Source organism: Myxine glutinosa, chromosome 11, assembly GCF_964187855.1.
Source record: "Myxine glutinosa chromosome 11, kmMyxGlut1.1, whole genome shotgun sequence".
Lineage (NCBI taxonomy): Eukaryota > Metazoa > Chordata > Myxini > Myxiniformes > Myxinidae > Myxine > Myxine glutinosa.
The window spans coordinates 85,529,138-85,541,727 of record NC_136271.1 but is presented as its reverse complement, the minus strand read 5'-3'; the positions used below and the strand labels follow the sequence as shown (position 1 = coordinate 85,541,727).

Genomic DNA, 12,590 nt, shown 5'->3' with positions numbered 1-12,590 from the left:
AACTTGATGGTGTGCTGCCTTCCCCACTGGTCTGGTGCCCCTGCCTCACAACTTGCTCAGCCTGACACCGTGAAAATGAAGGTCTTAAAATATTTTGGAAAGTGCCTCTATGGACCTATCACTTTCCCATCAGAGGCAGGTCAGTAGTTTCTGTCTTCCACCGCCTCCTTACTGGTGATGGTGTTGCACGCTCTGCTCTTTTTGTGCTTTGTCCCTCTCACCCCCCACACACCCCTCAGGTTTCTGCTGGGCGGACGTGGCCCATTATCAACCACCTTCTGGTGTAACTCACAAGATCCATAATCACTGCTCACGTCCACTCATTTGTTCCTTTTTTCCAGCCTATGGAACAAACTTCCACCTTTTTAATCTCATTTTCCCCTCCAAGTCTTTAGGACAGCTGTTCACCCCCATATCCAATCGTCCCCAATCCAAAACCATGATATTTTCTACCTTTTCTACCACCTCTCCCACCCAAAGCCCACCTCCTTCCAAATTTCCATTTTTTACTCCCTGAGAGCTTGCTTCTGTATCCATCTTGTGCAACCCATGCGTACTCCCCTACCCTTCATTCTTCCCCTCACGTATCATTTGTCCAAATCTTTCTATTTTGTCTTTCGACCCTGCTGTTGGTGTCCCACCCCCCCCCCCCCATCCCTCGCCCCCACTCTACTGTTGCGTTCTCGTCTGTTCAGTGGTCTAGTTTTCCGAAAAGGATGTATGTTGCATATTGGAGGTGAATGTAATCTTTATTGTCAATGGTAGCATGCAGATTATTGTCTAAGTAGTTTGACTAATTTTTATTTTTGATGAAATCTCTCGCTGCTCTGATGTTATTTGTGATGCTTGTCTTGATATCTTTATCATCATTCTTGCCAAACTGTATTTTATGCTTGTTATTTTAATTTTATTTTTGGGGCACCCACCATTGCTTTCATTTTATTTTTCCTCATTTTATTTATTGCCTCTTAATATTTTCTCTATTTGTGCATTCTGCTAATATGTTTTCATGTCTGTCGAAAGCTTTCTTTCACTAAAATGTCAAGATGACCTTCATATCCTCAGGTCAAGTTTTTCCAGAAGAGATTGGGGCCATGGTGCCTCTACAATCAGGAGACAGAGTCCAAGAGGATCCCATGGTTTACTTTCTCGATGCAGTGTTGAAGTACATGGTTCAGCAGGTAAACTCGTGTTTACGTGTACCTACTTATTTGTATACCTTTTTAAAGGTAGCAAGCGGCATTTTTAGTGACCCAGTATCATATGAATCTTTAAATCTCTCAATATTGTCTTATACTGTATTCAAAGTTGGCATATTTGATGAACAAAGAAGAGTTCGTCTTTGTTTATTGTTCAAAAAAAAAAGGGTTTAAATTACATTTCTATGAAATTGTTCATAGCCAGAATTTTATGTCCACATATTAGTCAGGTTCACTATGTTAACAAATATAATTTCGTTCAAAGTTTTGGTAGATTAGCAAAACTATACATTTTTGGAATATTCAGAGCATGAGGAATCCAAAAATTAATGTTTACATTTGCGTAGACACCTTTGCGAAAATGACACTCAGGACAGTGATGAAGATAGTCAGGTTCACTATGTTAACAAATATAACTTCTTTTAAAATTTTGGGATTAGCAAACCTGTACATTTTTGGAATCTTCAGAGCATGGAGAATCTGAAAATCAATGTTGGCACTTGCACAGACACCTGCATGGCCGCCGTTTTGGATTTTGAAAATGGCCGCAATAAAATACATATTTTGCGCGATCTCGGCTTCTAGTCAACCTAGAGACTTAATTAAATATGCTAATCCTATGTTTTCTGGGTCAAGGAATCCAATAAAGGCCTCAAAATAGTGCTCAGGATTATAGAAAAGCAACAAACAAAGGTAATTGAAAACCATTGTCTTTATATTTGTGATATAACTGTGTTACATAATACATGATATTGCAAGTCCTTTGAAGTTATAGGTTGTTATAGGAAGTTATAGGTAGTATCAGATTGAACTATAAGTCCTATACACAGGATCTACGAGGTCTATACCGTTCAGGAATATGCTTTTACAGATCTTCATCACTGTCCTGAGGGTCATTTTCGCAAAGGTGTCTACGCAAATGCCAACATTAATTTTTGGATTCCTCATGCTCTGAATATTCCAAAAATGTATAGTTTTGCTAATCTACCAAAATTTTGAACGAAAAAACATAGTGAACCTGACTATATCCATGATGTTTGACCATCCTCATTATGAAACTTTTTTGTGCATTTTGACATGTGACCATTTGGAACAAATGTGACTTTCAGTATTCAACTTGGATTTCACCTGTGTCCTGCTACTCATGGCACATGCAGCATTCGTACACCTCAAACCAATGTCTGGATAATCTGGAGTTTGTTTTGTGTGCCCATGCACGAATGTGGTTAAGATTGAAATCTTCATAATCAGTGCACAATCTCTATTCGTCCGTACTTTCAGCCTCGATTCTTGGTTCAATATTTTGTTCTGCTTGGAGTCACGATGGTATATTAACGAGCAATTTAGAGGGACATTTATTTTGAATGCGTTTTTGGAAACTTTGTTTCTCCTTTTATTTTGTCGTATTCTTACATGATAGTTAATATACATCAATAAATTAATTGTATTGTAGTATGCATTGTAAATATTATCGTTGTACAGTAAACCCTTAAATATCACGGGTTCGAATAATCGGTTCTGACAATTCAAAGGCAACCTTTTGTGCACTGATTTACTTTTGGCAGGTTTGAATTTCTACCTATCACGGTTTTTGAGCTGAGTTGTGAGTCATCGTTTACGTCCACTTATCGCACCACGAGCCTATAGGTGTTTTCTGCACTCCGCTAATAATGGTGCAAACATGAAGTGATGGACAAAAGTGATTCTAGTGCAACAAGGCAGAGAAAAGTGATGATCTTGTGCGAAACCTGTACATTTTTCGGCAAACCTGTAAAATATATCTCGGCAAACGAAAACAATTTGCGGAGCTACACAACGATTTATAAAAGAAACACATTGACAGATTACAAAGGAAACAATTTAAGAGATTAATAGGGTGGAATGGTAGGGCATTTAGACAAATTACAGAAGGGAAGGGCCATGTTTAATCTGCTTTTATCACACACACTAATAATAATAATAATAATTCATTTATTTTGTATAGCGCTTTTCCAGAAGCCCAAAGGCGCTTTGACAGAGTGGAAAACATAATGCATAACAATACATGAAAACAACAATTGCAAAAAGACAAGAATCAAGAAAACAAACAGCAGCGATATACGGCATATATATAAGACAAGAATCAAAAAGACAAGACAAGAATCAATAGGGAAATATTTAAAGCAAAAGGAGGGAGAAGGAGAAGAGATAGTCAGGGGTTAAATGCTGTGGGTTGAATGTTGAATGCAGCGTTGAACAGGTGGGTCTTTAGTGATGTTTTGAATGTGGTGAGTGAGGAGGAGTCTCTGATGGTGTGAGGTAGTGAGTTCCAGAGGGTGGGAGCAGCGATGGAGAAGGCCCTGTCCCCCCAGGATCTGAATTTGGTCCGGATGGAGGGGGTCAGGAGGTTGGTACCAGCAGAGCGGAGGTTGCGGGTGGGAGTGTGTCTGGAGAGGAGGTCAGCCAGGTAGGATGGGGCCAGGTTATGGAGGGCTTTGTATGTCAAGAGGAGGATTTTGTACTGGATTCTCTGGGGGATGGGGAGCCAGTGAAGCTTGTAAAGGACGGGGGTGATGTGGTCACGGGTCCGGGAATGGGTGAGTAGACGGGCAGCGGAGTTCTGACACTAATTCATTTTTATGCTGCACAAAATATTGAATGCTTGTGACTGAATTCGAACTTGTGCATCGTCCTTCTAACCTCCCACTTGCCCCCCACCCCCCCAAGAAAAAACAAGTACAAAAAGTTTTAATTAAAACAAAAGCCGCGTCGATGTTACACAATGCCTAGATGCAGCTGTGCCTATAACGTCGATGTTATAGGCACAGGACATTCCTATTGATTCGATTACTTGATGTTATTTTTGTGCAAAGTGAAAATATATCTCGGCAATTTCCCGTGTGTGGCGACGAATTTTTAATATATCTCGGCATTTTCCCGTCTGTTATTTCAGGCGGTGTATGACTGGCCATGCCGCGATTGAAAAAAAAAATATCTCGGCAATTTCCCGTGTGTGGCGACACGTGAACGAAGCTATGCTCCTCTCTCCACATTATTGTGACGACGTATAAATTAAATATTTCATCGTGACGATTGTCATCAAATGGACGAATTTTTAATATATCTCGGCATTTTCCCGTCTGTTATTTCAGGCGGTGTATGACTGACTATGCCGTGATTGTAAAAAAAAATATCTCGGCAATTTCTCGTGTGTAGCGACACGTGAACGAAGCTATGCTCCTCTCTCCACATTATTGTGACGACGTATAAATTAAATATTTCATCGTGACGATTGTCATCAAATGGACGAATTTTTAATATATCTCGGCATTTTCCCGTCTGTTATTTCGGGCGGTGTATGACTGAGCATGCCGCGATTTAAACAAAATATATATATCTCGGCATTTTCCCGTCTGTTATTTCGGGTGGTGTATGACTGAACATCCCGCGATTTAAACAAAATATATATATATCTCGGCATTTTCCCGTCTGTTATTTCGGGCGGTGTATGACTGACCATGCCGCGATTTAAACAAAATATATATATATCTCGGCATTTTCCCATCTCTTATTTCGGGCGGTGTATGACTGACCATGCTGCGATTTAAAAAATATATATCTCAATGGACTTGAAGTTACAGGCCTTTGAGAATTCATTTCGTTCTATAAAGGGCAACTTTCATCGGATTTTCTTCCCGTTTTTTTTCAACCGAGTCTAAAACTATGTTAGCGACTGTGAAAAATGAAATGATATATCGAATTTGATTTGAAATAAAACTGTGTGAGAGAGGAAGACACCACGGGCCTACAAAACAGGCCTCAAAGCTATGCGACTTAATAAAATGGTGGATATTTGTTTATATGAAGCCTCTCCCAGAATGGGTGGAGCTATGGTTCCCAGAATGGGTGGAGCTTTGAGGTTTTGTCTTCTCTGCAAGAACAAGAACAAGAAGAACAACAACAACAGCAGAGGGCACTCTATGACCAGCGTCTGCGACGCGGCTAAAAATTGCAGCAATTTTGTAGAAGCAAAATGCCAGATTTATTTATTTATTTATTTTGCTGGGATTTTTTTGCAGAATTGGCCAACAGTCAGTGTACTGAGTTTACCCTGTTTATTTTCATCAAAATGGTAAAACAAAATCAACATTTCAGCTGTTTTCAAAAATGAAGGCACCAACGAGTATCGGTTTCCCATAGGCAAGTCCAGGTCTGACGCAGACAACGTATGTTCCCAATGGAGAAGGGCAATCGGGTTACTGCAACAAGGTGATGGTAAACCTAACATCTTTTTGGCACCACAGCGACATTGAATGACGACGACGATGATTATGACAACATATGTTTGGGTCACTCTTAATGCAGGCACCCAATGCTATGTCATCCAATAAAACGCAGTTTTTAATTTTTTTTTATGTTGAAGGCTCTAGTCACAGACTATATAGTCCTCATCGAGGCCAGGCCTTAAATAAAAGAACTGCATTGATATAAAGGAGGAATAGTCTGAGTTTTTGAGGAAGTAAAATAAATCTCCTTTTTTAAGAGGGGAAAGTCATTAGTGGTTGGAAAGACATGGGAATGTGAGGAGTTCCAGAGTTTGGCATTGGAGGGGAAGAAACAAACATCATAACGGCCCACCCTTGAGTTGCCAATGGCCACACAATAATCATGCGACGTAGTGGCTTGTTGAGTAATCCGTGGTCTCGCTAATGGCGGAGGTACACAAGAGGTTTGATCTCACCATCTGCTTGTTTTAGTGACGTGATAGTAAGGAGAAAATGTTGGTTGTGGGACCCTCCAATTTCCCTCATTGACTTTAATGTTAGTTTGGAAAAAAACGATTTGACCCTTTCAATAAAAATAAGTGAATTTATTCTCAACAACATAGACCTCCTCCTACCTATTTTCCTTCTCCTCCCCCACCTATTACTCTCATCCTGCAATAGCTTCTTTTATACATTAAATTGGTTATAAGACTGAGCTTCTCTTCCATGAGCCTCGACTATGCGTCCAGATTTGTTTTAACCCCCTTCCCTCTCCCCACATCTGAAACCCTACCCCTGTCCAACCTCCCCATTCAAGACCCCGCCTGTCCAACCCCTCCTCTCCTCCATTCCTGCCCCCACTAATCTCACCCCTTCAATCCTTTCTCTCTTTTCCTACAATGGCCAACATTAAAACAACAATCGTTTTAATGGAGTTTGAACATTGACCCCATAATTGTACATGATTGTACATGATCTGCACTTAGTCACGTGAAAAAGTAAATACACCCCATGTAAAGTTTTGACATTTTCAACATATTTCAATATACAGCTATTTGATCTTCATTTCAACAATATTGATAGATAAAGGTGATATACAGGCTTGGCATTTAATATGGAATATTTTTTTTGTGGGGGTGAACTTACTTTTCAAGATGTCTTAGAACCAAATTTCATTGGAATTATGTTGAAATTATTCTAGATTTTGTTAATGTGACCTTTAAAAGAAACAAACACCACATTTGACATTTCTAAACAAATAAATTGATCCTTGAAAATGATGTAAACTGATATCGAACTCAATTCATGGACAGTACTGTGATAAACTTATGTACGTTTTCCAGAAGTATCTCTTTATTTTGCACATTACCCCATTTTTTTTTTAACAAAAACAAAAGTTCAATTACGACTGGGATTACGGACAGTAAAATTACAGTTCAGTACTTCGTGTAACCCCCACGAGCATTCAGGAGAGCACGTACACGTTGAGGCATGCTGTTCACGAGATTTGCCAAGGTTTGGACAGGAATCGCTTGCCATGCAGTGACAATAGCCTGCTGCAATTCACGCACAGAGGTCGGCTGCTGGTCCAGGTGGTCGATTTGACGCGTTAAATCTGCCCACAAGTTCTCTATCGGATTCTTATCCGGGGACATGGCAGGCCACTCCATATGCTTTACACCACGGTCAGCAAGAAAGTGATGGATCATGCGAGCACGATGAGGCCGTGCATTGTCATCTTGGAAGACAAAGTTTCCTCGAAAGGCTGCACGAGCAAATGGAAGCAATGTTTCTTCCAGAATGGCCCTGTACTTGAACTGGTTCAGGTTTCCATTCAGAAAAACCAGGTCAGTTTTGCCCCCTGCATGAAAAGCAGCCCAAACGGTCACCCCACCACCTCCAGCTTGGACTCTTGGCACTATACAATCTTTGTTGTAGGCTTCATGACTTGTCTGTGCACTCGGACGCGGCCATCTTGATGATAGACCAGAAATCTAGACTCGTCACTGAAGATCACGTGATTCCAGTGTCCTGGCTGCCATTGACGGTGCTCTCCGGCCCACTGCAATCGGCGCTGGCGGTGTTGTCTGGTCAGGCATGGCTTTCTCAGGGGACGCCTGGCACGATAGCCTGCTTGAACCAGTCGTTGGTTGACTAGCCTTCTGGATACAGGCACATTTGTCAGTTGCTGCCACTCAGCCCTAAGCCGATTAGCTGACTTGGTACAGCCATTGCGGACTAACTGGTGCAGCTGGCGATCATCCCTCCTTGTGGTTCTGCGGGGACGTCCTGGCCTCGGTATTGGAGGAGGGACACCCCTCTGAGCATTTCGTTTCAGGATCTTTGACACCTGACCTTGAGTGATGCCATACTGCCGAGCAAGAGCACGCTGTTTCATGCCGTAATTTCGTAAAGCCACCACTCCATGACAAACAGCATTGTCGAGTTGACGGACCATCTCCAGAGGAAGTGGCAATAACTTTTGGAGATTTGCAGCAGTTGTTTTCCACCAATACAGAACACAACAACCCTTGTATACCCGACTGTGAAGCCAATCATCAAATGCACCTGTCCATACATTTTGCCACGTCACCTGTGATATAATCCTGTTGTTGACTTCTTGCTGCGACAGACAATCAGTGACATGGTTCTTTTAACAAATAAATCACCAAAGTGTAAAAGAAACTCACCAGATTGATATACTGAGTTAAGAAAGTAAACCCAGGTCAAGAAAAAAAAAATTCCATATTAAATGCCAAGTCTGTAATATAACAAATATCATGAAACATTTACATTTTGTAGTCCATTGTATAATTTAAATAAACATAAATGCAAATTTCGCATGTGGAAAAACTAAGTACACCCTTGGCTCTAATAGGTGGTATTGCCCCCTTTGGCAGAAACAACCTCAAGTAGGCGTTTCTTATAACTGTCTACCAGTCTCTGACATCGACTGGGATAAATTTTTGCCCACTCCTCCATGCAGAATTCTTTCAGCTGTGCGATGTTTGAGGGGTTTCTTGCATGCACAGCTCGTTTCAAATCCCCCCACAACATCTCGATGGGATTTAGATCCGGGCTTTGACTAGGCCATTCCAGAACCCCCCATTTCTTGCTTTTCAGCCATTCCTTGGTGGATTTACTGGTATGTTTAGGGTCATTGTCATGTTGCAAGGTCCACCTTCGGTTGAGCTTCAACTTTCCGACAGATGGCCTCACATTATCCTCAAGCACCCTCTGGTACAATGAAGAATTCATAGTGGATTCTATGATGGTGAGCTGCCCAGGCCCTGATGCAGCAAAGCTGCCCCAAACCATAATATTTCCCCCACCATGCTTTACAGTTGGTATCAGGTTCTTGTGGTCAAATGCTGTCTTTGGTTTTCGCCAAACATATCTTCTGGTACTGTGGCCAAATAGCTCTACCTTTGACTCATCTGTCAAGAGCACATTGTTCCAGAAGTGCTGGTCTTTGCCTAGGTGTTCATTGGCAAACTTTAGTCTTGCCCTGATGTTCTTTCTGGACAGCAAAGGTTTCCTCCTGGCACACCTCCCATGTAGATCAAATTTGTGCAGCCTCTTTCTAATGGTAGACTTGTGCACTTTGACATCAACAGTGGCAAGAGCTACCTGTAGGTCCCGTGATGACATTCTGGGGTTCTTAGAGACTTTTTTCAGCATCTTGCGGTCTGCTCTCGGGCTGAACTTGCTGGAGCGGCCTGGCCTGAAGAAGTTGGCAGTTGTTTGGAATCTTCTCCACTTGTAGATGATCTTCCGGACAGTCGAATGATTGATTTCAAATTGTTTGGAGATCTTTTTAAATCCCTTCCCAGACTCGTAGGCATCTATAACCTTCTTTCTGAAGGTCTCAGAGAGCTCTTTTGATCTAGGCATGGTAACACCGCACACTTCAACAACAAAGAGCAAACCAAACGAAATGTCTGAGGTTTAAATAAGACAGGTTCCTCCAAGATCCTCTCTAACGATGTTCTAATCATTTGCACCTGAGCTGGTGCACCTGATTCTAATTTATGTATTTGAAGTAGTGATAAATGTAGGGGTGTACTTACTTTTTCCACATGCGAAATTTGCATTTATGTTTATTTAAATTATACAATGGACTACGAAATGTAAATGTTTCATGATATTTGTTATCTTATATCACCTTTATCTATCAATATTGTTGAAATGAACATCGAATTGCTGTATGTTGAAATATGTTGAAAAAGTCAAAACTCTACATGGGGTGTACTTACTTTTTCACGTGACTGTATAAGTAATCCTCCCCTGTGCTATAAAATTTTGTATTTAAAATGATGTACTTCTGATGTCGTACCCATTTAAAAATAATTTTGAGTAAAATTACTCCTATATAAATGACCTGAAAACTCTGGAATAGTATAGAGCCAAGCAAAAACCAAACCAAAGAGTGGAGAAAATCACAACAGCATGAATGTGGACGATATCAAAAGTCTAATAGAAGAATTAACCAAGACGAGCATAAATAAGAGGTTTAAAAAGAATTAATGGATGCCAAGAAAACAATGGGAATTTTTTTTACTACAATTTATAAATGATATGTGGGTCAGGAGCTCAGAGCAGAACGTTGAGAAGGTTTTTTTTTGTTGTTGTTGTTGTATGCAAGATCGAGGCTTGTGTAAGAGCTAACATTGATCACAAAAAGACAAACTGACACTTACAACATAAAACATGATAAAGGGAGCGGGAGACAAGATGGGGAGAGAGAGGGAAGCACACAAGTACAGCATTTTAGAGCAGGGACATAGGAAGATCTATGGGAGGGTGAGGGCTTGAGGGGAGGAGCCATGGGAAGGGGGTGGGGGGGGGGGGGGGAGAGGAGGGTGGGAGAGGTAAAAAAAACAAAAAAAACACATGGACACTGCGAGGACTTACAGGAAAGAAGTCGGTATTTCAAAAAAGTGGATCTGGGGTGAATTAACAGGGGAAGAAAAGATCAAGGTTTTGGATGGGGGAAGATAAGAGATGGTGGTGAACAGCTGTTTTAAAGACCTGGAGGGAGGAGTGGGATTGCAGAGAGTGAGGGAGTTTGTTCCAGAGGCAGGAGAAAAGAGGAGTAAAAGAGTGAAGGTGAACAGAGAGTCTTGATTTTGGCAGTTTGACCATGAGAGGGTTGCTGGCAGTTCTTGTGCGACATGAAGGAATATTTGGGGGACAGAGCACAGACTGAGCTGGGGGAGCAAGGCCGGAGAGGAGTCGGTAGAAGACGGAAAGGCCACAAACCTGCCTGCGGTGAGTGAGTGAAAGGCCCTCGGAGTTAACTTCATCGCAGGAGATTCCAATGATTCTGAAAGCTTTGGTTTCAACAGCGTGAAGCCGAGCTAGGTGTGAGGCAGGAGCACCGGTCCAGAGGGGGGAACAGTATTCCATTGAGCTGCGGATGGAAGCCTTGTATGTGGTGAGGAGCTCAGGTGTGCCAAGGAAGGACTTCGCACGACAGAGGATGCCCAGTCGGCGACTAGCTTTGGAGGCCAGCTTGGAAATGCGGTTTTCCCAGGAAAGATCATGGCAGATAGTGAGACCCAAAAGCTTGAGTGACAGAACTTCTTTGAGAGGATTGTTCAGAAAGTAGATGGGAGGATTGTCCAGTCGGTCTTTCCGGAGAGACATAATGAGAGTGTGATATTTGTCAGGATTGAAAGACATGTTCCACTTGTTTGACCAGTCTGTGATTTTGTCCAGGTCTGCAGAGAGTGAGGAGACTGCAGACTGCCGATCTGAGGGATGAGGTATGGAGTGGCAGAGAGTGGAGTCATCAGCAAAGCGATAGAGAGGATTTTCCAGAGAGTCGGAGATATCATTGATGAAGACCAGAAAAAGCACAGGGCCCAGAACACTGCCTTGGGGAACTCCAGCCTGAACAGGAAGGGGAGATTAGAGAATTTAATTTAGAGCCACACGTTGACTATGACTAGAGAGGAAGTCCACGAGTCAAGCATGGGGATTTCCATGGATACCATACGAGGAAAGTTTTGTGAGCAGAGCTGGGTGCCAGACCGTATCGAAGGCACGTGATATGTCAAGGGAGACGGCTCTGATTTTCTGTTTGGCATTGAGGACCTCCATCCATTTTTGAGACAGCAGAAGCAGCATGTCCAGAGTAGAGTGACCTGGTCTGAATCCAAATTGATGATCCGAGATCAAGCCCTTGGAGAAGAGGAAGGATTTGTTGTCAGAAGCGCTGATGGATTCCATGACTTTGCTGATAATTGGGAGCAGGCTGATTGGTCTGTAGTTGCAAAGATCTGTTTTTACACATTTTTTGTGTAAAGCGGTGATGTTTGCTGATTTCCAAGCTGATGGCAGAAGTCCTTGAGCAAAAGAGAGGGTGAAGAGAACAGAGAGATGGTGAGATAGAGCGGCAGAGCACGATTTTAGGACCTGTGGGCTGATGCCGTCTGGTCCAGTTGCAGAATCAGAGTCTGGGTTTGACAAAAAACTTCTCCACCTTGTCAGGAGAGAAGGACACAGAGTCCTGGAGCAGCTGGGTTCGACTGGGAAAGGTGGGTACAGAAATAGATGGGTTAAATTGTCTTTTGTCAGGAAAATACCACATCATTCATGTAAAAAGTGTGGAACCTTGCCCATTTATTTTTTCCCCCCCTACCCGCAATATATTAATATCCGCCAAACTATCTGCGGTATCATTAGCAAGCAGCTGCAGAGCAGCCATCATATACCTCCAAGTTCGTTAGCTGCCTTCCAACTTCCATAAGGAAGAATAATAGCTCGTTGAGCCTTTATTGAACAGAATTCTGGTTTCCGTTCTCTTTGTCGTATCACAAAGTAAGGAGGCATTTTACTTAAATTTAGGCCAGCACCAATTACTAAAGGTTCGTCATTGGATACAGCTCCTAGTACCATTAGTTGTTTTTATTACTGCTGTTCGGTCTCGTCATTTTCCTCTAATTTCCTAATTATTATCATATTGATTTTCCCTTTTTCATCCACCTTATAATATATGTGCACGACTCATTCAAAAACAATACCATTAATCATTGTATTCCATTCTTCATTGAGTGAAGGACACGTGTACAAACCGCTACTCTTATTTTGAATCCTCAGCATGTTGTAAAGAAATATCCAAGTAAGTGTTAATCCCATGCAG

The 12,590-nt window shown here is 41.9% G+C and overlaps 1 protein-coding gene across 4 annotated transcripts in view; it reads left to right on the top strand.

The window, feature by feature from the left end:
• LOC137416855 (ral GTPase-activating protein subunit alpha-1) overlaps positions 1-12,590 on the top strand; it is a 344,184-nt gene that overhangs the window by 73,026 nt on the left and 258,568 nt on the right. For all 4 annotated transcript variants that reach the window (XM_068102513.2, XM_068102512.2, XM_068102510.2 and 1 more), the window contains exon 7: positions 1,066-1,181. In XM_068102513.2, the coding sequence (XP_067958614.2) occupies positions 1,066-1,181 (116 nt within the window). The remainder of the gene's footprint in view (positions 1-1,065; positions 1,182-12,590) is intronic.